This window comes from Talpa occidentalis, unplaced genomic scaffold (genome assembly GCF_014898055.3).
Source record: "Talpa occidentalis isolate TD23 unplaced genomic scaffold, MPIMG_talOcc4v2.1 talOcc4.16, whole genome shotgun sequence".
NCBI lineage: Eukaryota > Metazoa > Chordata > Mammalia > Eulipotyphla > Talpidae > Talpa > Talpa occidentalis.
In genome coordinates, this window is record NW_023601653.1 from 6161077 (window position 1) to 6184695 (window position 23619).

Genomic DNA, 23619 nt, shown 5'->3' on the forward strand with positions numbered 1-23619 from the left:
CAGAGCCACAGGGTCCTGCCGTGCGGGGCTTACAGGTTGTGGGGAGACGGACGTGACACAGGTCGCCACAGAGTCTCAGGCCCGGACGGGCAGGCAGGGAGGGCGGGCTGAGGGTGCGGTCAGCACCAGCTGCAGGCTCTAAGCCTCAGCCCTCAAGGGCACTCAGGCCGGAAGTGAGATGGACACCGCCCAGGGTTACGGGCAAGAGATGCAGGAGGGGCAAAGAGCTGTGGCTTGGCGTGGTCAGGGGCGCTAGAAGCCAGGGCCAGAAGGAGGTGAACCCTTTTTTAACCTAATATGGGGAGATGTGGAACCCCCAGGTTAAGCTCCCTGCTGAGTGTGCCCGGCCTCAGGCCTGAGGGATTCCCCTTGCGCTCTTGGAATTGGATCTGCATTCCCTGCACCCTAAAGCATCCTGACAAATCCGCAAGCGATATGGGAGGCTGTCGCGAGTATGTCAGTTGTAAACATCACTTGCATTCCTCGCGCATACCAGCTTCTCGCAGGCACAGACTGCGCACAACAGACGCTGGTCGGGAGTGAATGACGCAACGAAACGCACATTGTCATCAGACACCAGCTGTCCAAGGGCGAATGAAAGTAAATATTTTTGTTTTGGTGATGAATTTGCAGTGAAGAAAATATTTTGGTGAAAGTAAGACGTAAATATTTACGTATATATGTTATTGGATGTAAACAAGTGATTGAAAATATGTTGAGAAAATAAATGACGTAACCTCGCTTCGGGAAAGCATATAAACCGAGCGATCGCAAAGCCCTTCACCTTCAAGGTGAGCTCAAGATCAGCATGTTCTGCTGCGTGACTGAGAGCCGCCTCGCCCCTTCGAGAGCCACAGAAGAAGACCCAACGTCGTTCCTGGGCTGCACCTGCCGGGCAACCCTGCGGAACCGAGACAGTACTCGAGCTGCTGAGTTCAAGAGATTGAACACGAGCTGCCGGACCACGGACAACTCTTCCCCGGCGACTAAAGTGACCTTGCGGTAAGCGATCGCTCGAGGGACACAGCGATAGGGTGGCGCTAGGCATGGTGCTTGATCGTGTGCGACTCGTGTGAATAAAGCCTATTGTGTGAATAAAGCCTATTGAAAGGCCCTGTTTTCGGTCAGAGCTTTATTGGCGACACCTACCCTGAGGAAGCCCGCCAAGGGGCTCTGCTTCCCTGCTCGCCACAGAGCCTACAAGCTCGAGTTCTAGCCCCTGCCTCGCTGCCCCTCTGTGGACCCAGGCCCAGCGTCTGTGCAGGGAGGGAATCTGGAGCTGAGAGCCTCCAAGTTCCCTTCAGGTCACCGGTCTTGGCTTTCTCCTTTCTTGGCTCCTCGTCCTCCTGGAATCTGGAGGCCCTGCTGGCTTGCCCCTGGTGTCCCGCAGCCACCTGGAACTCCCAGAGAGGAAGGCGGGCCTGTCCAGTCTGGGAAGCCCTCCTTGGCCGGGCCTCAGCTGCCTCCTGCCAGCAGCCCTGCGTGGAGACTGGGGAGAGCAAGTACCGCCCTCTGGTGGCCACTTCTGGGCCCTCCCTTCCCTGAGCCCTGCAGCATTTTAACTCAAGAATTCTAAATTTTTTATTATTTTTTATCTATCTGTACCTCTCTCTATAGTTTACATAATTGCTCATTTCTGAACAATGTTTGAGTTTTCCTCTCAGGTGTAATCCTCATAAAATTCCCTTGTTTGGGCCCCCACATTCCTCCTGTAAGTGAAACCATCCGATATTTTTCTTTTTCCTTCTGACTTATTTCACTGAGCTTAATCCCTTCCAGCCCCTTCCATGTTGCTGCAAATGGCATGATTAACTCAAGAATTCTTAAAGCAGCTACTGAGTGCCTGTGGTGGGCAACATCTGAGTCCTGGGGTCTTCCTTTTGCCGGTAACTGAGGATCAGAGGGGTCGGGAATGGAGTGCCCTCCGGCCTGTCCCCGGGTAGGGGGAGGCACAGCCTTGGTGCTCAACCTTCCAAGGAGCCCTGGTCCAGAGGGGCTGTGTGCAAGGACGGAGCAGCCCCCAGGGCTCCTCTCGGCAGGTGCCGCTCAGGTGTCAAGGGGCCCCTTTCCAGTGCTGTCCCCAGGGTGCAGTAGAGGGTGCCCCTGGCAGCCACCCTGGGCAGGGACGCCCACCTGTGCAGATACATTGCTGGTGGCACTTCCAAAGGGCCAGGACTTTAGGGGCCAAGGATGGGGGACGTCTGATGTAGCAGGGACTGTGCGCGAGGCGGCCCCCGCGCCCCAGGTGGTGTCTGCCTGGTGCAGGCTTGCTTGAAGGAAGCCTGACAGGAGTCTGGTGTGCTGGCTGGAATGGCCACACCTGTGTGTCCACTGGCACTGAAATGAGCTCATGCTGCCAGGAGGGAATGATGTCCCTATCACTAGGGGAATTCAAGGGAGTCTGGTCAGGGGTGAGATGCTGTGGAGGTGGTTGGACTCAGGGATACTTAAAATATCAGGCCTCTCCTTTAGCCACACGGATGCCTGCACATCTCTGCCCACTGCCACCTCTGCCCGTTGCCCCGTTAGCCAGCTTTCAGTGTTTAAGGCCTGGCTCAAAATCTGCCTCCTCCATGAGGCCTGCCCAGAGGAGCCATGGCCCAGGAGAGTCTGAACATCCCATGCAAGCTGCAGTCACTGTGGCGCGCACTTGGCTGTGTGCAGTCTCTCCCGCAGGCCCCGGGCTCTGAGCCGTGAGCTCCTTCTGCAGCCACCCTATGTCCTAGCCCAGAGCTGAGCTGATGTGGCTGCTTAAATGGTGCATGCTGACTGCTACCTTCCATGTCTGGGAAAGTGTGTGCAGACTCTCCCCAGGGAGGAGGGGGTCAGGGAAATGGTGAGGAGGCTGGAGTGGGCTGTGGAGGGTCAGAGCAGCCTGGCCAGGCAGTGCCAGACGTACCCACAGCCCCCTCATCCCAAGGCAGCAGAAGCCCTGCTGTTAGGAGCATGTACTCTGGAGCCGGAAGGTCCGGATTCAAGTCTGAGCCCACCTGTGTGACCCTGGGCAAGGCCTTTAACCTCTCTGTGCCTTAGTTTCCCCACTGCATGATAGGACACCAAAGAGCACCTGCTGGAGGCACTGGCATCAGGGTGAACAAGGTTTCTCGAACATCCACATCCACGGGATTCGCCAGGGGGCCTGGCTGTAGTGCAGAGTCTAACTCGGTGGGCCTAGGTGGAGCCTGAGACTGTACATTTCTCACCAGCTGCTGGGGATGCCAGTGCTGCTGGGCCTCTGGCCACGTTTGGAGATTTCAGGAATTAACACATGCAACATGCTTACAACGGGGCCTAACACATAAGGACTGGGGGACGTGTTTGCTACCTGCTATTATATGGCACCTCTCAGGGAAGGGTATGGCTTCTAGAAAGTTCTACCTTCTTTATCTTCTCTGGACCCTTGGTAAGGCTGTAGCTTCTGAGGGCCTCTGATGCCTTTGAGGTGAGTTCTTCTCAACTTTCTGAGTGGTCTTTGCTCTGGCCCCGAGAAGGGACAGGTGTGGGCAGGGGATGGGGGTGGGGCAGCCGGGAGAGGGCCATCTCAGGAGCTGAGAAGAGAAACAGGAAGAGGGCCCGGTGTGAGAGGACCACTTGCTTGACTGTCCGGGCCTGTTCTGGTGTGAACTTCACAGCCCAAACCACACACCTCACAGCTGCCCCCACCCCCAGCCCCCTCAGCTCCCGCTGCCCCTGCTTCCTGCAGGAAAGACAGGTGATGCAGCCAGGGTGCCAGCAGCACTTCTGGTCTGGAGCCGCTGGCCTGAAGCCATCCGCCACATCCTTCTGATCAAGTGTGCTGTGGTCTTTTCTTCACCCTCCCCCGCACCTCCTGCAGCCCCTGTGCACTGGCCAGGCCTGTTTGGTCTGGGCCCCGGGGTGCGGCTGGGGCGCCTAGGTACTTGTTCCCAGGCCTGAGGGGAGGGTCAGAGGAGCAGGCGGTGTAGCGGCAGGGTCCTGTGCTGGAGCTGGCTGGTCGCACGGTCTGGGCTCATGCCTTGCTTCATCAGGGCCTTGGGGCCAGGGGGTTGCCTGAGGTCCAGATTAAAGTCATTTCCCGGAGAGCAGCCCAGTAAGGGACTGCCGCTGGTCTTCCCCCAGACAGGGTGACGCAACCTGGGGCCCATGCCTTCTGCTGCTTTCAGCTTGGCTTGTGAGTTTAGGAGGCTCATGAGATCAAGGTCACTAGTTCAAGTCCTAGATCGCAGTGTGAGGGGGGTGGAGGCTGGCTTCCCTTTTTTCCACTCAAAGGGTATTCCTTTCTTGCCTGGTTCTCTCCTAAATGGGGGGCCTCAGCGTGGAGCGGCAAGGCTTCCTCAGGCCAGGAGCCCCTTCTGAGCACAGGGAAGACTCTCTTCTCCCCTGAGGGAGTCAGATGCCCCACTGGGGTTCCATCCATCAGAGGAGGCCTTTCCAGCTGGAGCCCATCCTTATGGGACTCGGGGCATGGAGCCCAAAGACAGTCCTGTTGGCAACTTTGGTTCTTGCTTGCTCAGCACCGTCTGGCCCGTGTCTGGTACAGCACCCCATTTCTCTTTGGGGAGCTAGCCTCTTGCATTATGTGAGGTTGTGGTTAAGCTGTCAATCAAAGTGCCTCATCCTTGCCAGCTAGGGGGTGAGCATTTGACCCTCTCTTAGCCAGTGAGACTCTGGGAGTGGTAGAAGGAACCATAAACACTCAGGAGGTTCAAAAGAGCCCACCTCAAAGGCATCAGAGGCCCCCAGAGGCTACAGCCTTACCAAGGGTCCAGAGAAAATGGAGAAGGTAGAATTTTCTAGAAGCCATACCCTTCCCTGAGAGGAACCAGATAATAGCAACACGTTTCCCAGTCCTTATTACGTGCCAAGCCCTGTTCTGAGCATGTTGCATGCGTTCATTCCTGATCAAATCCTGAACTAGCCAGGATTTGATCTACTGATCTAGTCAGATCCTTCTAGCTAGTTCTGTTTGCCTCATGTTAGCCACACAGCCCTTTCCTGTGGTCTGTAGCTCCAGAATAGAGATTACCACAGGGAGGGACTTGCCGCCAGTGAGGCGGTGGCACTGCTGGGACTCACAGGGTCTCTGGATCCCCAACCCCACTTACCACATCCCCGGGGAGGAGAGAGGCACAGCAGGGACAAAACAAGTGGAACCAAAGTGAAGAAATGAGTACTGTCATGTGTGCTCTGGTGTTGGGTGGGGGTGTTGGTGGTTTGGCTGCTTGGCAGAGTGTGAGGACATGTGCAGAAACAGGGCAGGGGGGTGGGAAGGGTCGGCTAGGGGGCTCCACATAGGCCCTGCCCCTGCCCGGCATCCCAGGAACTCTGTCCCCCAGGGAACCAGGATTTGATCAGCAGAGGCCCTAGCTGACCGGGTTGAGCTCGGGGCGCCATGCGGAGGGGGGACTCGCAACAGGCGTCTCAGTCACTCTGAAAGTGAAACCAGCCACCCACCAAGCGCGGGGCCTCTGCCTTCTGAAAGCTCCTTCCATCAGCCTCTCTCTCTATTAACCCGTCCCCGTTAGACTAGCTCAGCCACGAGCCAGAGCTTTATCTGTGAGTGGGAACAAGCCTTCCACTTGGGGTCCCTCGGAGATTGCTATCAGGAGACAGCACTCAGGTGAGGCTGTGATGTGGGAAAAAACACAGAATTTATAGACAGAGCTGCCCCCCTCGGGTGTAGAAATTCGATTCTTCACCGAGGGAAAGACAGACGCAAAAGGAAGGGGTGCCCGCAAAGCTCTGCGGGCAGAGATTGTCTGTTCTGAAGCTGAGAGCCATCGTGATTGTCTCTCTCTGAGAGCAGGCTGGAGAGGCGTCTCCACACTCCTCAGCTCTCAGGCGTCAGGATGCTGATTTCATGGGGGTGATGCACGGGGTTATGTAGCCGGTTACCAAGCTCGACGTGTCTGAGTTCTAGTCCTCCAGCGACCACCGGCGTCCATTTGGGATGTTCCCTTCGTGCATTTTCATGCCAGTATTTCTTAGTCCTCTCCACACACCAGAGTGGAAGCCAGCAGCGGCCCAGGGCGAGGCCGGCCAGCCAGCCAACTGGGGTGAACACGGGCTGCCCCAGACCTTGGAAACCAGGCATTCAAACACAGAGCCAGCCAGGGGGAAGACATCCTGCTGGGACTCCCATGTAGGGCCCCCCCTGTGAGCAAGCTAAGCAGCAGGTGGCTCTTGTCTTAAGCCTCCGTCGTGGCTCCCTGCGCTCCAGGGCTCACTCCTGGCTCCCTTACAACACTGACCCTGCTCCGGGGCCCTGGCAGAGAAGACCATGGTTGGGTGGGCACACGTCTCCTTGCGCCCTCTCCCTGGATTCCTGCCTCCCCGACCCCCAGGCTGCTCAGCCACTGCAGAAGGGTGGGGCCGGGGCCGGTCAGGAAAGACGATGTGACTTTATGGCCAAATCTGGATCTAGTGAATGTCCCGCCGTGCTTGGCCAAGGCATGCGTGTCCGCCGAGAAGATCAGCTGCAAGACACAGAACCCAGGGCGGTGACTCTCACCACAAGAGGAATTTGTCCACGATTCTCTGAAGTTCTGCAGACTCCCGGGATCCGGCTGGGGAGGGCGCAGCCTCTGAGATGTGCTGCTCCGACCCGCTCTCCCCAGCCTCCTGGCTTTCCCTGCCTCTCCTTGAGTTACTCTCTCCCAAACGGAGGCCTGGAGTGGACCCTTCTGCCTGGGCAGGAGGGGCCGCGCGCTCCCTTCCCCACGTGGAGACTGAGCGCAGAGGCTTGCGCTCCGGGGAGCCAGGTCCATGCTCACTGGCCCAGCCGCGAGGGGGGTTTTGGCTTGGGACATGGTCCCTAAACAAGTAAACACCTCAGACACGGGAAATGTTTGCAGAGATGCTGAAGACAAATGTCCGACTGCACACGAGAAGCAGCACCCCCGACAGGGGTCCTTGTCAGCGCTGGCGTCCGCTCCACCTCCCCCTGAGGCTGCCTCTCTCACGTCCACCTGCTTTCGGGCGCCTGTTTTCTGCCGCAGGCCTGGGGGTGGTGGTGTGTGTTTAAGTTAAACTCTTAAATAGAGGGTTCTGTGTATTTTTAAATCCCAACTATCAGCTTCTCCTAAAAATCGAGAATGATCCGGCAGCATCGGGCCATCACGCCTGTGTGGCCTAGATGGGCTCTCCAGTCCGCCCTGGCTCCCTGCGGGGTTTGGTTTCTGTCCACACCCCACCCCACCCCACCCCACGGGCATCTCTCTGGGGTCTCCTGCCTGCCGTGAGCCAGAGACTAGGCCCCTCCCTCACACGACTTGTGGTTGAGGAGCCAAGAGAGCAGGGGGCATTTTAATTAATGGCTGATTGCCCCCAAATGCCATTTGTCTTGTGATGTCTTTAGAGCAATTGGGGGAGACGCTTCAGTCTGAACCCCTGTACATTCAGAAATGTCACGAGAAGCTGTTTTAAGCTGGCAGAGCCCCGGCTGAGCACACAGGCGTCCCTGTCGCTGGCCGGGTACCTTAAGCCTGTGCCCTCGCCCAGAGCACCCCTTCCTCGGGTGCAGTTGGGCCCCCTGCATTCTGGGGCGGAGACTGGTGGTCCTTTCTGCATCCTCATTGTGTCCTGTTTTGGGGTTAACCAAAAGAGCATCGTTTCTCTCTTCTCGGTTTCATCTCATTTTGGTTCTTGGAGGTGGCAAGGAGACTGACATGCCAGGAAGCCAAGAGATGTCAGGGGATCCCCAGGATGCCAGGGGAAGATTGTAGAGTCTCTCGGATGCGGGGCCGCAAGGCCCACCTTGCCCTGCTGGCTCTGCAGCGGGCACCTTGCTGCTGGGTGGGGGGTCAGGGTGCCTGGTCCTGGAGGCAAGCTTGAGCGGATTCCTGCCCCACTTCTGGCTTTCACCCAGGCGCACTGCAGGAGGGGGCAGCCTGGCCAAGCTGCCTAGGGGGACATTTACATTTGTCCTGATCTTTAATAAAAATACTCAGAAAAAAAAAAGCCAGCAAACATAACTTCTAGATAGAGAGGAACCTCTCATAGATCCCTCGCACCCATCACACGCCCTCTCCCTCGCTCAACACCTAGGCTGTCTTCTGAGAAAGATCACAGATCTGGGTGAAACCTGCTTAAGAGTAAGAAAAAGTAAAAAGGATGTTTTCATGCTGCTGTTTCCCACGGGAAAGGGGGGGACTCTCTCAGCTCTTGTCAGAGGGTCTCTAGAACCTTCCTGAGTCCCCACAGCACGACCCTGACTGGCAGAAGCCACCTGCCTCCCGCCCTGGGCATCGCAGATTCTGGGAGGCCGTCCCACGGTCTAGGGACTCGAGGACATTTGGGGGCTCCTGGCAAGATTAGGGACCCGGCGTGGGAAGAGGGCTGGTATTTGGGGTGCCTTGAGGGTACTCCATCTACCACACTTTTGATTTTGATGTTGGTTCTAATTTTATTTATTTTCTTAAGTAGGTATTATGTTCCCATGAAATAAAGTTCAAATGGTTCAAAAGGTTATTAGGAAAGTTGTTCCCCAATTCTGACCCCTGAGCCCCCAGCTCTCCTTCCCGAAGACACAACTCCAGAGCTCTTGGGATTCCTCCTGGAGCCACCCAGCGCCTATACACTGCAGTTCCTGCACACACTCACGCACACCCATGCACATGTGCTCACACATACTTACACACCCCCAGGCGGTTCACCTTCACACCCATCATGCACTCACACGTGCACACATACTTGCTCACCTGCACACACAGGCTCCTCCTCACACTTGCGTGCTCACACAGCCTGACACACGCACACACTGACTCCCACTGACCCATCACTTCTACCCGAAGGCGGGCACACGACATGCTGGACTCTGACTTGGGTTTTTTCCGCTCAGCCCTGCGCTGTGCCCGTCCACTGTCGGGGGACAGCGCAGCCCCTCCCCTTCTGTCACAGCCCCGCTGTGGCTGTGCCCTGCCCTGCTCGCTGTCCACCCTTCTTGATGCACATGGAGGCTGCCTCCAGCCCTGTTCCTGCGTGAACCCCGTAGCACACCCTCTTGCACACATGGGCACGCAGCTCTGGGGTGAGTCTGAGCCGTGACGCCGGGTCACGTGCTGGAGCTGTTGACAGCTGTGGTTAAATGGCCTCGCAGAGAAGAAGAAGCCCGACACACACCTGGAGGTGACCCGCCCTGGCAGACTGCTTTGGGTGGTAAACCTTTAGAAACTTCAAACACCTCATTCCCTGCATTGTTTTGAATGTGCAATTCCTAGAATCTGAGGAGATTAAAGATTTGGGAGCTTTGACTCTGTCTTTTCCTTTTTTCCTTCCCTCGCTGTATCCCGACACCTTCCATATGTCAGGTAATCCTCCAGGCTCTGGGACCATCTGGATGAATCCCACGTGGTTCCTGTTCTCAAGAAACACTGGTATAGACACCCCTGGGCAGGAGGCAGGGGCCGTGACTGGTGTGCGGGGCGCTCCCAGCCCTGCTGGGTGGGAGGCCGGGGAAGGACCGATTTAAATTGGGAGCTGAGTGAGTCTGGGAAGAATGGAGTGGGAGTGGGTGACTGACTTGTCCTGGTTTTATCAAAAGTCTCATGTCCTGGAAACCCCTCAACTAGGGCAGCAGGACAGCTGGGCCCGGAGTTGCCCTGACCAGGAGCCAGCGCGGCCAGGACGTGGTGCGTGGATGGCAGGGTTTGCAGGTGACTTGAGCTGCTCTGTGGCTGGTGAGGGAGGGCCGGACACGACAAGCTGCTCTCAGAGGAACAGCGGAGAGCTGGGGTGTTCAGGCCTGGATCTGGGAGGCCAGCAAGGAGGCGACTCTGTGCAAAGGGGAGCTGCGAGGGTGGGGGTTTGGGGATGGGGTGAGAAAGAGGATGGAGCCGCTGGGCAGACCACGTTCTGGCATGGGCGGGGGGTCCCCAAGAAGAGAAGGCTTGGAGGACAGACCTTCCCCTCTGCACCCTCTATTTATAGATGGACACATATCCCAGTTCCCTTTGCAGCTGGGGTGGTCACATGACCAACGGGATATGGGTTAGAAGTGTCAAGGGCGACTTTGGAGAAGTGTCCTTAGCAGGCAGTCAGGCCCTTCTCTGTCCCTCTTCCACCTTCTGGCCACAGGAAAGCAGATGTGATGGATGAAGCCTGAACAGCTCTTTTGGTCTAGGAGCCAGAGAAAGATAGAGGACACCCCAGGAGCAAGACAGATGGAGCTCGGGGTCCTGCTGACATCACACAGCCGCTCCGCCAGCCCTGGACTGCGGCCTCGGCTGCTTTTAAGTGAAAGAAATAAGCTCCCTCAGGTCGCTGGTGTCCTCTTCTGCTCTCGCTTGACATGTGCAGTTGGGCCTCATCCTGGCTGGGATGCTGTGGTGCAGTGGAAGGTGGTGGCACAGCAAGGGGGTGAGGCGCCACTTGCGGGGTCTGGGTTGGCACAAGTCAGAGTGAAGACAGGGTCCTAGTGTGAGCCTGGGAGTGACATGCAGTGAACAGAGGGTCCCCGAAAAGGCTATGGTACAGGAGCCTGGAGGAAGCCACGTGGACCCCGAGTTGAGGAGTAAAGGTGGGGCAGGAAGGCTGGGAGGGAGAGGGTGGTTGCCATGTCTGATGAGGGCATGAGGGAGGGTCGGGCTGCCTGGCCTGACCCCCAAATGTGACAGCCCTGAGATGGGCAAGTGGGAAGATGGTGGGCAGGAAGAGACACGGAGCCAGCAGACCCCCAGAGAAGCTTGGCCCTGACACCCTCGGCAGTGAGGTCCCTGGGTTGGGGTCGGGTCCAGTGGCAGCTGAGCCCTGACCACAGAGCCGAGGTTCAGGGATGCTGGTTCACAGCAGGCCAAGGGATGGGGAGGTGCAGGGGAGGCGGTTATAGGAACGGGTTTGATGTGCTTGGTGGTTCTGGTGCTGGGAGTGGAAGGGGCCTGCTGAGGAGCCTGGGCCAATCCCCGTAACTCCTCAGGCCAAGTCTGGGCAGGCCTACATGATCTCTCGGGCCCCTGCCATGAGACAAGCTTCTGGATTCTCCTCAGCTCACCTCAGAGAGAATCTGGTGTCTCTGTCAGCCAGACTCAGGTTCTAGGCCTGCTGTCTGGCTGACGTGTGAGGCCTAGTTTCCCCGCCTGTGAAATGGGAATGAAGGGGCAGGTTCAGTGTGTGCAAACCCTGGCGTGGAGCTCGGCCTGACTGCTGGCGGCAGGAATGCCTGCGCTGGGGGCCAGCGCCAATGCCACCTCGCGTGGGATTTTCAGGACAAGATGAGAACTTGGAGTCTGTTACCAGTGCGCTGGAGCAAGTGGGATGTCTCTGAGGCGGGTGGGGCAGTGAACCCACCTGGTTTGAGTCTGGGAAAGATTGTTCTGGCTGCTGGGTGGGGAAGAGACTGGAGGGGACCACGAGTGGAAGTGGGGAGCCCTGTGTGCCTGGCTGGAGTCCTCTTGGCCTGGATGGCCAAGAGGAAGGGGCACAATGGGGACACATTGTGTACCCCCAAACCTCCCCCACAGCTGTGGGGCTTTCTGTGGAGGATTTGAGGACATTCTCCCAGCTCAGCTCAGCCTACTCTCTGCCTCTCTATCTAGCGTGTCCTTCTCAAAAGGAGGATCCCCAGGCCTGGGGTGGGGGGCTGCCCCTTCCCCTGTCAAGCAGCCTCAGTTGGTGACGGCTGCACTGCTTTCCCTCTGGTCCCCCTCCAGGCGGTGGCCGGCTGGAGCTGCCCCTCCTCCCTCCCTGTCCTGGGGCCCCAGCCAGTGACCTGTTCTCAGGACTGGTCACTTCGGGCTTCTCTGTGCCTTTGGGACCCCTTGGGTGCTCAGGACATGTTTGCTGAATGAATGAAAGGTAGAGGAATTGGAAGCCTTGGGCAGTGCGTGCAGGCAGGCCCACGGCCTCCCTGAGGGAGGCAGTTGGTGCTCATCCTGGCTGGGACGCTGTGGTGCAGTGGAAGGCGGTGGCACAGCAAGGGAGTGAGGCGCCATTTGCGGGGTCTGGGTTGGCACAAGTCAGAGTGAAGACAGGGTCCTAGTGCGAGCCTGGGAGTGACATGCAGTGAACAGAGTGAACACTGTCGGCAGTGGGTGCTCCTTACAAACTGGGTCCACAGTTTCTGGCTTCGCCCGGAGGTGAATTTTTTTCTCTATATGTGCTTTATAAAGTTTTAAGTGAACTCACGTATCAGGGCAGGAAATAGACCATCTGCCACAATAGCAGCAATGAATGCCTGTCCTGCCCAGCTGTCCTCCCCGGGAGAGCCAGCCTTCCAGAGAAGTTTCCAGAAATAGTCCAGGCTTAATGAATCTTGCCCATTATTCTTGTCTTTGTGGTGGTTGTGTTTATTATCCTCTCTGGCAGCCAGGAAGCCTGGTTCCAGGGCGAGGGGACTTGGGGTCACTGCCAGCCAGCTTTAGAGGGGCTTTAGAGCCCTGTGGTCCCGTCCTCTGACACACCTGCCGGACCCCCTCACTCACAGCCCACACGCTGATGCCCAGGGGGCCAGGCCCTCAGCCTCCATGAAGCCTCGGGCGGGTCTTGCACTTCTCTGCGGCTCTGGCCTGCGTTCACCTTCCCCTCGGCAGGGAGCTGGACCTGATCCTCCTTCAGGGTCTTCACCCCGTGTCCTTGCTTCTGTGCAGGCAGGAGCTTTGCAGTGCACCCTCCTGCTCATCCCATTCCCTGCTCTCAGGGAGTCAGCAGCGTACAAGAAGCCCCCCAACCGAAGCAGGGCCGCTAAAGTAGGGCAAGAGGGAGGACCCTTTCACGTAAGTAAAGTGCATCTTTCCAAGAGGTCTGTGACCTTTCCTCAGTAAGACAAACGAAACAGAAATCTGAGCTGATCCTCCCCTGCCCAAAAACACAAAAACAAAAACTAATAACACACGCGGAACAATGCCTTGAGAGGAAGAGAAAGGTTCTAGGATGTTCAGTAAGTAGTCAGCAAGTCATTCCCAAAGCTTGGAAAAAAGTGTCCTCTGAATGCTTCGCTGAATAAGGAGCTTTCTGGAAGGCTGGGTAAAAAGGGTGGTTGGGAGACATGGGTGGGATAAGAGTAAGGAGAGCCGGCCTCACATGTTTTTGAGGCTTAGGTGTTGGGGGTGTGTGTGTGTGACCGGATGAAGGTGTTGGAGGCCTGAGGTAGCCTGTGCAAAGGGCTTGGGGGTGGTGTAGGAGGGCGAAGGAGGGGGCTCCTCCCCGTCAGACTCCTGCGTGCAGCAGGGCATCTAGTTGAGAGCGACTGTGTGCTTGCCTGCACTGCCACAACACCCACGGTGCCCCCCAGCCCCCTAAGCGGAGGAGGGAGATCTTTATCTGGCCCCTAGGTGCTTTCATGCTCACCAGTGTGCTCCCTGCCTCCCCACCCCAGGCCTTACCCCTCCACTCTACACAGGAAGTGGGCTGGCCCTGGGGTTTTAGTCTCGACCCCATCAGTCATCTGCTACCTGGGTCAGAACAGGAGTGGGGCCCGGGGAGATGGCCACAGTCCCAGCGTCGGAGACAGCCGGAGAGCGAGTGCCGCAGCCCCATGTCCCAGCCAGGTGACACCCTGTTCCCCTGCCCCAGCCCTGCCTGGTCCCTGCGTGGTCCCCGGGCTCTTTCCTGCGCACTGTCTCCAGCCAGGGGGCTGGAGTGAAGGTCATGGGTGACTTTCAGCTCTAACTCAGCCCTTCAGCCTGCTGGTCTGAATGTCCACCTCCAGGCCCTCACCCCAACTTTATCTTAGAATCCCTGCCGGGAGGCAGGCCAGTCTCTTGGCTCCTGGCTTGAGGACAGCTGGTCTCCCATCAGGGAGACTCCCGCAGGGAGGGCTGGGGGCTCTCTGGGGCGAGGGTGCTGTGCTGGGGGGAGGAGGTGGGCTGGCTGGCGGCGCCCACGACAGGCCGGTGCAGGACGGGCGCTGGGGTGCGAGGGAGAGCCTGTTGAATGAATGAAAGGTAGAGGAATTGGGTGGAGAGCTCCCCAGGAGGCGTGAGGGTTGAGGGAGGACAGCAAGACCCCCGCAGCCCGGCAGTGAGGGATTTTGTGGGGTGGTCCTGGGAGCACTGGGCTGGAGGCCGCACCCCGCGGTATGTGTCCTGGTTTGGCCCTGGCTCCACGGCGTGGCAGAGCAGGTCAGTGGCGTCTCCGGGCACTTGGGGGAGGCATCCCACTCAGAGGTTGGGGGACGTGTCTCCTACCCTTGAGCTACTGCTTTTCTCCCCCCCAGTCCACCTCATGCCCGGGACCCTCACATAAGCCCCAGCGGGGGTCTCAGCCTGCCCCTGTCTGGGTTCAAATCCCGGCTCTACCCTCTAGCTTGGGCAAGAGACTTTCCCGCCTCTGTTTCCTCGTCCGAGAAAAGGTCGGTCCTACTCATAGCGGGAGCCCTTACTCATCACAGTACCAGCTCCTGGGGCTGGCTCGGGGGGTGCGAGCTTCCCAGGGCCTCGGCTGCCTGGGCACAGCGAGCGAGCGGGCTTGTTAGTCATCCCCTGCTGCCGTCACTGTCACGGTCACCACCTGTCGTCTTCTCCCCTCCCCGAGTCCCCGCCCCACACGGTCTTTCTCTCCATCTCTCCTTTTCCTGCTTCTTCGGCTGAAATCTGAGTCTGAGCGGCCCCGGGCAGCACCCACCTCGCGCTGCGGCGGGCCCGGTGAGTCAGGCGTGCAGGCAGCTGCAGGCGAGGCAGGCGCGTGTGTGTGGGTGTGCGTGAGAACCCCGGGGGAGGGTGCTCGGGACTCCAGGGTCTCGCTCACCTCCCCCAGGCTGGGCCCCTTCCTTGCTGCGTGACCTTGAGCAGGTTCCTCAGCCTCTCTGAGACTCAGTTTCCCTCTCTGCTGGCGGGTGCCCCCTCAGAGGCCTCCTGAGCCCTGCCAGCGCCACCCCTGCCTCTGCCTCCAGGGCTGGGGGTGGGGGGTGGGGGGGTTGGGGGGGGCTGAGCCCTCTCCCTGCGCTTCCCTGCACACGCTGGCTGCGGGGTGGAGGATGGGGGGCTGGTGCCGGCAGCTGCTGCTCGGTTCCCCCTCACCTTGGCTTGATCTTCCTGGGATCTTGCTCCTTCCTCCTCCGCTCACCCTGGGGTTTTGTCCTGGGATGGGGCTGCTCTGCTGGCTGGGCCTGACCTGACTGGGCAGTACCCCAGAAGGGACCGACAATGCCTGTACCCCAGGGCCACCATCAAGCATGGAAGGGGCACAGGAGAGGCTGGCGAGTGCCCCTGGGCTCGTCTGCACCCGTGAGGTCCCAACCCATGCCTGTGCTGCAGGATGGGGGGATCCAGAGGAGGTGGTGGCCTGTGCCCCACTGGGTCCTAACCCCTGGGGTGGGGACCCTCAGGGCATGAGATTGTGCCTGGAATGGGGTTTGGGATGGAGCCCGGGAAAGGCATCCCAGCTTTGCGTCTGCCGTGCATGTCATCTTGGCAGGTGGGTGACTTGGCGCCTCAGTTTCCTCACCCGTATAAGGGGATGGTACGAGCAGCACCCCCTGCAGCTGGTGTGCTAAAGTGCTTGGCACGGCCGAGACCTCAGCGCACCCTGGGGTGCTGTCCTGACATAATCAGAACACTGTCACGGTCGTGGGAAGATGCGGAGGAGTTCCCGGGGGCTGCCTGGGCTCGGGCGGTCTGCTCCGGCTCCAACGCCACATCTCCTTGGCTTCATCCAAAAGTGGGGATGGGAGGTTCTCCAGTAAACACTCCCATTGCTGTCTGAAGTAGAGCCTGGCCTCAATAGCCTCTTGAGAAGGATGTCTGTAGGGCTGAGGGATCAGCAGGGTAGAGAGGAGGCAGGTCTCTGCCAGCTCCCCTATGTGGGCATAGCAAATGCTTCCACTTCTGGGCCTCAGTTTCCCCAGGAAAGGTTTGGACTTGCTCAGGGAGCCCCTTCCGCTCTGACGGTGTATGGGTCCCTGAATGTTTGAAGGAAGGGTGCTCGCGGCTGTGGGACAGGAGGACACCATGTGCAAAGGCCCTGAGCTGCTATGGGGACTGAGGGGGCAGCGAGGGCCAGACACAGGGCGGGTGCTCACTCGCGTCTCTCCCTGCTTCCTACCTCCAGGGCTCCCTTCCCCGGGTCCTGCCAGTAGCTGTGATGGCGGTGCCTACTCTGTCCTGGAGCCTGTCCCCCCTCATCCTCCTCCTGACTCTGGCCCTCCCTGGGGCACTCACAGCAGCGAATGGTGAGGACCTGACATCTGGACAGCTGTGCTGTCCCTCAGGGAGGAGGCCAAGGCTGTTCCAGAATCCCTTCCTGGGCCCCTGCCTCTTGGCTGAAGGTCCCTCAGGAAGATAGAAGGCACAGAGGAGGGGGCAGCAGCCAGGCGCCCAGAGATCAGGAGCCCCCAGCCTCATCCCGCCTGGCTGTGTGCGTGGCCTGCCCTGCCCTGGCCTGCCTGTGGGGCCTCGCGGGCTCTGGGCTCAGTCTCCTCCTTTCTGCAGTGGGTCCACTCACCCCTCCCCTGCCCACTGGATTGCTCACCTCCTCCTCTGGGTGGTGTGGGGTGCTGGGAGGAGGGGTCGGGGAGCCCATAGTGCACGGGCACCCTCAGCCAGCCCCTCGTTTTGCCAGCAGGCACTTCCTCGCTCACGTGCTTCTACAACTCCAGGGCCAACGTCTCCTGTGTCTTGAACCAGACTAGGGGCCTTCAGGCCTCGTCCTGCAAAATCTACGCCAAGTCAAACCAACGGTGCGTGTGGGCCTGGCGATGCCACAGCCTCTCGGGACGGTGGGATGTTCTAACCACTGACTTTTAGGCTCATGAAATCCTGCATCTCAAGCTCCAAGGTGTCAGGCAGCGGAGGGCGAGTCCATGGGCCTCCTAGGCCGGTGGAGGGTTGGTCTGCACCTTCCAGCCCGCGGGGGACTTGCAGCTTCCAATGGCAGGGCTAGTGTCTTGAACTGGTTTGAGTTTCTAGATTGACCTGGCTGCTGTGGGACCAGGCTGGGACCGGGAGGGCCAGAAGGTGCTGGTGTGGGGAGGAGGTGGGGAGCAGGTAGGGGACCGGCAGGAGCCCCTGTACAGCCTGGCTTCGCTGACCATGCCCAGGGCCAGTGGGGCGTCTGAGAAGGGCCTGGGGCTGGTCCTTCCTTCCTCATTTCTAAGGAGGCTCTTTTGCCTTGAAAGGCCATGGATCAAGACCTGCGAGCTGAAGCAGCTGGCCAGGCCTGACTCCTGGATCTGTAACCTGATCCTGTCAGAAAACAATGTGAGTACTGGGGGTGGGGGGTGCCCTGCGAGAGGGTGGGGTGAGACCCGTGCCCTTCCAGTGGGGCAGCTGGGCCCATCCCGCCAGCAGCTGCACTGAGGGGCCGGTAGAGGAAGGAGCGCATGTCTGAAGGCCAGAAGTGAGGCTTGATGTGACCTTGGGGCCGGGGTTCCCTGCAGCCCGAGGCACCTGCCTCTGCTCCAGCTTCCTGCTGTACCCCGAATCAAGTGGGGAGGACCCCCAGTAGGAATAATTACCACCACGTCTGACTAGTCCTGAGGTCTGGCAAGTGCAGGGTGGTGTGGGGTCAAGAGTGGATTCCAGAGCAGGACAGTCTGGTTCTGGCCTCGGCACCAGGGCCTACCAGCTGGGTGACGGTAGGCAGCGTCCATCTGTGAAATGGGCAGAATTATGGCGCCCACCTTGTAAGGTTGTTCTGAGGGTCCACTCGGAGCCGACATGCACTTGACGCTGTCGTTAGACGGGTCCCTATGACTCTGTGGGTGGGCACCAGCCCCCCTTGTCATGGATGAGGAAGCTGAGGCTCAGAGAGGTGTGGTCCCTGCTCAGGGTCACACAGCCAGGCAGCAGCAGAGCTGGCTTTGAACCTAGGCCTTTTGGACCCTGGCCCGGGCCTTTTACCCTTGCACGAGGCTGCCTCGGGAAGAGGTGGGCGTGTCCTTGGAGGCACACAGCAAATTCTTGTCTGTCAAACTCGCCTCAGCCAGCAGTGACACCAGGGATGCCCAGACCATATTTTACCGCCAAGCATCAGGTTAGAGGCTTTCTCAAGGGAAGGAGAATATGGAAATAGGGTCACACAGTGTGGCTGACAGAGGGGCAGGCCCTGGAACCACAGGCTATGTCTATCCCATGAGCTCTGCAGACAGCCTGGCCTCACAGCCTGGCTCCAGAGTTTCCTTGCTGGTGACCTTGGGCAAGTCCCTAAGCCTCTCTGTGCTTCAGTCTCCTTCACCGTAGGTGAGAATAGTGCCGTCTCCCAGGCTGACAAGAGTGAGATGATAATCTATGAAAAGGGCTTGGCATCCAGGAAGCACCTGCAGGAGGGATACTGGCCGTGTCTCTGCAGCGGCAACAGCGTAATAGTAGTGAGATGACAGCACTCTTGCTGTCTGGGAGAACCTGACCCCCACAGCAGCTAGACGTCTGGGCAAGGCCCTTGCGGGACAGGAGGAATTGCTTCCTGACTGACCAGTTCTGGGGTGATCAGGTTCAAGGTTTGGTCTTAGCGGGGCTTGAAGCAGGCCAGAGGGGCTGTTCCTGGGACCCAAACCCCCCCCCCCCCAGGCCCCGAGCACAGAGCCTGGCGGGCCTGCACCAGCCCAGCCTCCTGCAGACCTCCCTGTGCAAGGGGGCTTGCTGGGCCAGGGCTGCAGTCTCTTTGTGGAGCTTTGGATACAGAGGCCTGGATTGGAGCCTCAGTTCCCAGGTGACCAGAAGCTTGACCTTGGGCAAGTTCCTAAACCAACCCAGCCTCAGCTTTCCCACCCACAGGGAGAATCAGCCAAAGAAATGCTAAGGCGCCTGAGCAGTGCCTGCCCAAGGAGAGGCTCAACACCTGACATTTCCTTCTGGAAAAGCCAGAGTGTGGGGCTGGGAAGAGTTGGGGAGAGGAGGGGAAACTTTTACCCTCCAATTTGTTGAGCAGGTACCATTGCACTGTAGACCTTTTGGGGCGCTCTCTGCTTGCATGCCTCTTGGCATGCAACCTCCTCCCTCCCAGGCAGCTCACTTCACTTTAGAAAGGGCTTGGCAAACTATCATGGCCCATGGATGAGATTCATCTTGCTGCCTGTTTTTATAAATAAAGTTTTATTGGCACAGCACCCATTTGCTCAAGTGTTGTTTATGGCTGGTCTCCCACGACATCAACAGGGGTGAATAGAATTCACAGGGCCTGGCAAGTGAAACAATTGACTAGCTGAATCTTTGCAGAAAAAACTTGCCAACCCCTGTGTCAGATGGTGGTGGGCACATGGTGGAAAGGGGCCAGCTTTGTGCAGTGTGGGTCCCCCTCCCCCCCCCATCCTCTGCTGTCTCCTATGTGCTTGTCCACAGGCCTCCCTCCCGGCTCTGCTGCTGACAGCGACCTCTCTGCTCTTGTCCCTTAGGACTCTCAGAGTCTGACCGCGGCCGACATCCTCAACCTGACCTTGATGTGCGACCACGAGGGGCCCTCGAGGATGGTCCTGACGCAGCTTTTCGATCCTTTCAGAAACAGTGAGTGAGGGCTCTGGGGGGCCTATGATGGGGCCGGCACAACCTTCCTGTCTTCCTCTCTGGGTACTTCTGTGCTCCTGGCCCTGGCATTCAAGGCCACTCAGGACCCTTCCTGAGTGTGTGTGTGGGGGGTTCCCCTCCAGCTCTCCCCTCCAGCTCTCCTCCCCTTGTGGCCTGGATTCCGCTGCTCCAAAGCCCAGGTCTCTGAACACGGTGTGCCCATCCCCGCCTCTGAGCTCTGCCACGCGGGCTCTCGCTTCTCAGCAGGGTCTCCCATCTGGAAAACCCCCTTGCCTCCTCCAGGAGCCTCCCAGGCTCTCACGGCCCTTGGCACCTCCTCGTTCTGGCTTCTGCTCTGGCTGCCACTTTCTGATTAAGGGACTGTCTCCTCACTGGGCTGTGAGCAACCTGAGGGCAGGAACTCTGCCATCCCTGTCTCCGTTCTGAGCACCTAAACCCAAGCCTGACCTGGGCGGTGCTCAGGAAAGGTTTGTTGAGTGACTGAGTGCCCAGCCCCACCTACTGCTCTTCTGTCCTCCTCCAGACCTTGGGGGCCGTCACTTGGGAAGAAGTAGGGCAGAGGGTGAGGTCCAGGTAGGGCTCTAAATGCAGCCCTGCCCTGCTGGGTCATCTGACTGGCAGATCATTGAACATGTTGGAGCCTCAGTCTCCTTGTCTGTAAAATGGGAATAATCAGTTACTGCAGCACTTGCCGATGTAAGGAGTCTGCGAGCCCAGACAGAAGCTGTTTAGCACATATTCCAGGAACATTCACTTAGCGTTACCTGTGTAGTTCTACAGTCTCAGAATTATAAAAACATATCAATTTAACTCCAGAATCATAAAATTGCGTAATCATAGAAGATTAAGGAGATCCCATTAAATTAAATTGAAATGATCCATGTGAAACTCTCCAGTTCTGAGTGCAGAGAAAGCCTGCTTTGATTCATTCATTCAGCAACTATGGAATCAAGCACCTGTCATATGCCAGGTAATGTTCCAGGCATCTCAGGGGCATCACAGAACAAAGCCCCTGCCCTCTGCAAGCTTGCAGTCTGGAGGGGAAAACAGAAAATGAGCAAAGACTTAAAAATCGCTATGTAATATGCCAGGTGGTGATAAATGATGGGAAGAAAAGTAAGCTGGGTGATGGGACAGAGAGTGGTGGGTGGTCAGGGAGGGCTTCTTGGAATAGGGGATATTTGAGCAATGGCCTGAGGTTTTCTGGGGCAGGGGCATGACGGGGAGCAGAGGCAAAGGAGGAGGATCGCTCATCTCAGCTTTATCATTTCTGCGTCATGGCCCAGTGTCCCCCAAACCTCCCTCCTCTCTCTCCCTCCTCCAGTTCGCCTGATGGCTCCCACCTCCTTCCAAGTTACTCACATAGAGCCCCGCAGATGCAATGTCACCTGGAAGGTCCCACTGTCTTCCCATTACCTTCAAGACACCCTAGAGTTTGAGGTCCGGCTGAGGTGCCCAGGCCAGAGCTGGGAGGTGAGTAGCTGGCCAGGCCCAGCCTGCCCTGACTGTTCCTTCCTACCACAGCGGCCCCCAGGCAGCCCCCCACTCCTCTACTGTCTGCTCCTGCCTCCGCCTCCTTCACATGCCCCCTTCCACCCTAGGGGCCCCACCCAGGGTCAGATCCAGGGCTGACTCCCTGGCAGGACAGAAAGGAAGCCACCTCCCCACCCTTCAGATCCACACGGTCAGGACCATGGGCCTCTTCATGCACATGCTCATTTGTTTATTTGCTCTCTCACCCACTCAGCAAACATTTTCTGCACACCTGCCGTGTGCTGGGGGCTGGGGGAGGAGGAGGGCGTCATGACACACCTGCTCTCAGGAAATTCACATGGGTGGAGAGGGGCAGTCTGGGAATGCAGGTATCCATCAGTGCTATCAAGACAGTGAAATGCCACCACACATTTCATTGGGGGTTGGGGCAGGCCTCTCCAGACTCAGGTAACTAGGGAAGACTGCTTGAAATCTGAGGGTCAAGAAGAAGCTGACCTTGTAGAGATCCAGGGAGGGTTTTCCAAACAGAGGAAGCAGCCACTGTCTGGGCGAGAGGCTGCTTGTGTCTCTGGGGAAAGGAACAACGTAATGAGCACGCGGAGGGGAGGAGGTGGGAAAACCGCCTCTCTGGCGGTGTGAATAGATTTTTTCAGAGCCGGTGCAAGCAGAGGCCTGCGACTAGCTCTGGGCCTGTGAGGTGGAGGTGGCGGGGGCCCAGACCTGGGAGGAGAGTGGGCTGGGGGGCAGCTTGACTGCCAGCCAGGGATGTGGGGAAGAGGAGGCTCAAGGTATGATCCTGGGGTTTGGGATGGAGGCCATTGGGTAGTCAGGGAGCCTAGGTAGGATGGGGGTACAGCTGAGGGGGTGTGGTTGGAGGCAGAAAAGAAAGTGCTACTTAGCCCAGTCTCCCGCCACAGGAGGTGAGGTAGGCAGTGGCGACCCTCTGCTCTGACAGCCCTGTCTCTTGCCAGGAGGTCTCCCTGATGCAAATCAAGCAGAACCAGCAATGGATCTTCCTGGAGACTCTGACTCCTGACACCCCATACGAGCTCCAGGTGCATGTCAAGTCTAGCAGATATGTGATCTGGAGCCACTGGAGCCAACCCCTGGCCTTCAGGACAAGGCCCGAAGGTACAGGAAAGGCTACTGGGCATGGCTCCGGGGATGCTGGCGGGGAGGCCTGGGTCGGGGTGCAGTGCTCAGCTACATGCATGGTCACCTGCTACCATGCACTCACCAGCTGTGACCCTGCAGGGTGGGCAGTGTGGGCACAACTGGGCCTATTTTACAGATGGGAACAGGGACATGGGAGCAGGACCGTGACCTTGTAAGTGAGTGGGAGGTCAGATAGACTTTTCACTTTCTTCTGCCCGAAACTGCAAACTCCAGCCTCAGTTTCCTCATCTGTAAAGTGGGTACCATGGTACCCAGGGCGGGCTGCGGTATCCCATGTCTGCTGGGCACACAGCTGCCACCCTGTGGAGGGTCAGAGGTCACCTGTTCCTTGGCGCAGGTCCAGGATGGGGGTGCTGGAGTGACAGGATTCGTGGGGACACTTCTCTAACCCCTGTCCCTGCCTCTCTCACCGCCAAGCAGCCCCTGGGAAGGAGATCCCGGCCTACACTTGGTTTCCCCACGTGATGGTGGGCCTCGGCATCAGCCTGTGCTTTGTCTTCCTGGTCTCCCTGCTGGCCAACTGCCATTACATTGGGCCCTGGTAAGAACCGCCCCCTCCCCCCGCCCGCCCCCAGTGCTGGTTTGACACATGTGCCCCTTGAAGCTTGGGTCCTGGCTGGAACTCTGCTCGGATACACCTGTGCTCCCTCTGCTCTCCCCACATCCTCCCTGCCTGCCCGGCCCCTGACCTTTCCCTGGGACCCAGCCCCGAAGTTGGGACCCCTTGGAACCAGCTTGAGGGGAGTGTTGGGAGAGCCCCATGGAGACCCTTCAAAAGCAGTATCCCCAGGGCTGGAGGATGTGTGTGTGCACGTGTGTGTGTGTGTGCACGTGCGTGCACATGTGTCTGCTGTCTGTGTGTTTAGGGGCGCCCGGTGAGTCCCTCTGGGTCTGGGCATTCATTAATGTGTTCCCCTATTAACTGAGCCCACTCATGCCAGGCACGCCGAGTGCTGGACATGTGGGCAAGCCACAAGCAAGGGGCCCACTTCATGGGCTCACAGCCTGGCGGGGAAGGCAAACGCTGATCACACATGTGCTGAGGATGGTGAAGGAAGAGAGGAGATGTGTCAGAAGCAGACAGAAGGGACAGGGTCTCGGCAGAGGGGTGACTAGGGGAAACCTTCCAGAGGAAGTGATCATCTAGCAAAATCTGAAGGAAGCGCTCACCAGGCAGGTGGAGGGGATGGCAGTACATCCCAGAGAGAGGAGACACCATGTACAGAGGCCCTGGTGGGGAGGAGGAAGGAAGGAGAGTATGGGGAGGCGGGTATGACAAGAGACCAGAGAGGGTCGGGAAGAGGGCTGCCTGCAGGCTGGCAATCTGGGCACTGCCAGGCTTTCTGGGGCTTTGGCACCCAGGGAGGCAGAAGCATACAACTACTGGAGGGCTCGCGTTAGCAAGGAGAGCATGGGCTAGAATGAAGCCCCCAGGGACATCCCTCCCCAAAGAAAAACCCAAGTGCCATGTGCAGTGCACAACCTGAACCACCGTCCATGGCCACCCTGATCGCGTAGCCTCTCCCCGCTCTGTCCTCCTGGTTCCCTCCGTTCTGGTTCTTCGGGTCCCCGCAGGCAC

General features: G+C 58.5%; 1 protein-coding gene across 4 annotated transcripts in view; it reads left to right on the top strand.

Annotated features, from left to right (window-relative positions):
• Positions 1-367: 367 nt before the first annotated feature.
• The window catches only part of IL2RB (interleukin 2 receptor subunit beta), a 28923-nt gene continuing 5671 nt past the window's right edge, over positions 368-23619 (top strand). Inside the window, exons 1-8 of one of the 4 annotated variants that reach the window (XM_054696050.1) lie at positions 368-1002; positions 15961-16081; positions 16471-16588; positions 17027-17108; positions 19241-19349; positions 20695-20843; positions 21836-21995; positions 22458-22581. In XM_054696050.1, coding sequence (XP_054552025.1) covers positions 15994-16081; positions 16471-16588; positions 17027-17108; positions 19241-19349; positions 20695-20843; positions 21836-21995; positions 22458-22581 — 830 coding nt within the window. In that variant the 5' untranslated portion in view covers positions 368-1002; positions 15961-15993. Of the gene's footprint in view, positions 1003-13389; positions 13461-15960; positions 16082-16470; positions 16589-17026; positions 17109-19240; positions 19350-20694; positions 20844-21835; positions 21996-22457; positions 22582-23619 lie in introns of those variants that run through there. The other 3 variants (XM_037513623.2, XM_054696051.1, XM_054696052.1) reach the window with 3 other exon arrangements.